Source organism: Sorghum bicolor, chromosome 5 (genome assembly GCF_000003195.3).
Source record: "Sorghum bicolor cultivar BTx623 chromosome 5, Sorghum_bicolor_NCBIv3, whole genome shotgun sequence".
In the NCBI taxonomy this organism is placed as follows: Eukaryota; Viridiplantae; Streptophyta; class Magnoliopsida; order Poales; family Poaceae; genus Sorghum; species Sorghum bicolor.
The window spans coordinates 3998454-4001948 of record NC_012874.2 but is presented as its reverse complement, the minus strand read 5'-3'; the positions used below and the strand labels follow the sequence as shown (position 1 = coordinate 4001948).

Sequence of the window (3495 nt, the reverse complement as noted above, 5' to 3'; positions counted from 1 at the left end):
GTGTGTGTGAGAGAGAGAGAGAGGGATAGGAGGGAGATATGGGAGATGAGAGGTAGAATAGACATGTTGCTCCATGGGCCACATCGACGATGCTAAGTGCATATTTGGGACCATGACAAGGCAACTGTGTGGTATAGTATCACGATGGTTGCCTTCACCCTGTCACAAGGAAAATAGAAGTGCTAGTTTAATCTCGTGGTCCACTTCGTCTATCGCGATGAAAAAAATCTCCTATAACATAAGGTGTTTGGTGAGATTTTCTTGATTTTGCGGTGGGGTCATGATCATCTTGTCTATCGCGAGTGAAAAGAATCTTCAATAACATAAGGTGTTTGGCGAGATTTTCTTGAATTTTCGGTGGAGTCATGGTCCCCTTTGTATATCGTGGTGAAAAGAGTCTCGAATAACATAATAAGGTGTCTTTCCTTGATTTTGCAGTGGAGTCACGGTCCCTTTGTTCATCATGATGAAAAGAATCTTCGATAACATATGGTGTTTGGCGAGATTTTCTTTTTTTTGGATGGAGTCACCATAGCTCTAATTTTAATAGAAAACAAACAGGCCCTGAGATTTATGTAACATGTTCAAATATATATTTTTATTATGTATATATAGCTGTATATTTATGTATATGTGCGTTGTTGTTTAAGCTACCCACTGGTACTGTAGCTACCACTGAATGGGTTGTTTAAGCTACCCACTCCTTCCTCTCACGCACAGTCACAAGGCTGCAATTAATGCATCGTGCATTAGATCCCTCTGACCACAGTTCAAAGAAGCCCAAAATAAAGGCAAAAACACCTCTTCAAAAAAAAAAAAAAAAAGTGGGGCAAAACAGAGCCAAGATTATACTCCGAGTTCAAAACACTTATGCTGTAGTGCAAAACGTTGTGGTTTCGTAAGTGTTTTCGCGGTGAGCCAAGAGTATATTACAGTATGTAATAAGTGGTTTCGTACACGGTGAAACGGTGGAATGCTGAATTAAATTGACGCACATTCCAGATCTAACATCCAACACTTGCTAACTTCTACTTGTATACATCAGCAATGCGAGCAGAGCATCAAGAACAGGACGAATCGAGTGCATCGCTGCTTGTGCAATGGCCATTGCTTGATCTCTCTCCGGCAGCAGCCGCCTCCTCTTCCAGATCAGACGAAGCAGAGAAGCACGACGCACCGGCACTTATTCCACCGCCGCATTGCTCATCCATGGCTGCCGTTGCAGCTGCATTAGTGGTAGTGCCGCCACCGCCGGCGGCGCTACTGTTAGTACTGGAGCTGCTGCTGCTGCTGCTGCACGTACAGCAGCAGGCGGTCGTTGTCGTCGTCGTCATTGTCGCGGTCGTGGTGGTTGAGGGAGAGGCGCTGCTGCTGCCGGTGCTGCTGCTGGACGTGGCGAGGCCGACGAGGAGGTCGACGAAGGCGCCGACGATGAGCGCGTGGTTGTGCTTGCCGTTGATGCGGAGGTACCAGAGCAGCATCTCCTGCAGCGCGGGCCAGTCGCGGAGGCCGTGCGCCGCCACCATCTCGTGCATGGACGCGCGGAAGTCCCCGAACGGGTCCTCCGAGTCCAGCGCCACCGCCACGCTCTCCTCCACCAGCGACGACGTCGTCGGCACCTCCGTCTCGCTCACCTCCTCCTCGTCGGAGCCAGAGCCGGCGGCGGGGTCGCCGTCGGACACCGTCGCTCCCGCCGCGCGCGCCGACGGCGACAGCGCCGTCTGCAGCAGCATGGGCGGCTCCTCAACAGGCGGCGGAGGCGGCGGCGCCAGTGCCCGAACCGGGGACGGCGAAGCGGCGAGGATGGAGTTGGACGCGGCCGGGGGCGCGGGGCCGGCGTCGAAGAAGAAGCGGTCGGTGGAGGTGCGGCCAAGGCTGCGGATGACGGCCTCCGACCACTCCTCCGAAGCCGTCGTCGTGGAGAAGCTCCCGTCGTCGAAGCCATCACCCACATCGTCCCCGCGGCCGTTGTCGTCGTCGTCGAAGAAGAACCGGCACGAGTCAGCGGCGTCGTCGAAGTAAACCGAGTTAACCGTCTTGTACATCTCGTCGGCCAACGCGGCCCCGCGCGGCGGCGGCCGCAGCCTCCCACCGCCGGGTGCTGCGGTTTCGTCGAAGCGGCGGTGGGCTGCGGCGGCTGTCGTGCACGGCCGCCGGTCGTCGTCGTGGCGGCCGACGCCGCCCTGCCCGCGGAAGGACGCTGTCTGCGGCTTGGTCGCGCACGACGGCCACGGCCACGGCGGGGACGACGGCGCGTCCGCGGCGCTGCCGGGCTTGGAGTGCTTGGAGGAGGAGGAGGAGAAGATGGAGGCCAGGCCCCCCTTCCTGCCCATCGCCGGCTTGTCTCGGTCTCGGTCTCGGTCTCGGCTCGGACCACCGCGCGCCGGCCGACCGGTGAGTGAATGCGCCCTCAAAGCTGCAGAGCTAGCAGGCAGAGAGAGAGAGAGAGAGAGAGAGAGAGAGGTGGAGGAAGAAGATGGGGCCGTGGGTCATGTGCACCCACGCGTACTGTATTTATGTATCCCCTTCCCTCGCGAGAGAGGTCGACGGGGAGTTGCATTCATTCATTCACTCATGTCATGGGGAGCAGCAGGTGTGAGGTGTACTGTAGTAGTAGTAGCAGGCAGCTACCGTCATTTCTGTGGGAAGGGTGAAGACGACGACGACGACGACGGCGGACGCCATTATCGCCGATCGCGTCACGCGACGGAGCAGCTGCATCATCACGTTAAACGACAGACAAAATAACGTATACACAAAATAACTGGCCTGAAACGACAGACAGGATCAAATGATCCATGTTTGTGTATACGTTATTTTGGAAAGACGATCGAGAGAGTGAGTGCAGCTGTGGTTAAACTAGCGCTGGCTGGCTCCTTTTGCAACAGAACGGTACAAAGTCGGTGAAAAGAATAATGAGGAAGAAAATCTTGGCCACCGGCAGCTATAGTATTCCAAACAGCCGGCACTGGCACTACACAGCACTAGTATTACGTGGCACGACACTATTAGGCACGGTACTATCAGGCACGGTGGCTCTGCCGTGTCGTGCCGTGTATTGCCACCGTGCCAAGACTCTTGTCCAGACACTATACTAGAGCCCTCAGATAGTGTCGTGTCGTGCCATAAGATACGGCAGGCCAGCAGATTAGTGTCGTGCTTTGGCACTACAACCACATCACCACATCAAAAGATAAGAATCAAAAGAACAAGTGAGGAAAAAGAGGATGAAGGTGCGAATGGGCTAGGGTTCTAGATCTAGGGGAGTGGCGAGCGACAGCCGACTTATATAGCCCTCTATATCCATTGCGCAGAACCAATGGTCAAAAGCAGGGGAAGACTGATCCAACAGCTATAAGTCGTGTCGCTCCTGTGCCGGCCGCTGAAGCGGACCGTGCCCGTGCCGTGCCATTGTGCTGGCATCGCGGCCCAGGCACGGGCACGGGGCCGTGCCATGCTTAGCACCGGCATTAGAGAGGTCGGGTCAGCCCGTTT

General features: G+C 55.4%; 1 protein-coding gene across 1 annotated transcript; it reads right to left on the bottom strand.

The window, feature by feature from the left end:
* LOC8058569 (mucin-19) lies at window positions 889-3219 on the bottom strand. The gene has a single exon (XM_021461028.1). The coding sequence runs from the start codon at window positions 2331-2333 to the stop codon at window positions 1062-1064; it is 1272 nt and encodes a 423-aa protein (XP_021316703.1). The 5' UTR covers window positions 2334-3219; the 3' UTR covers window positions 889-1061.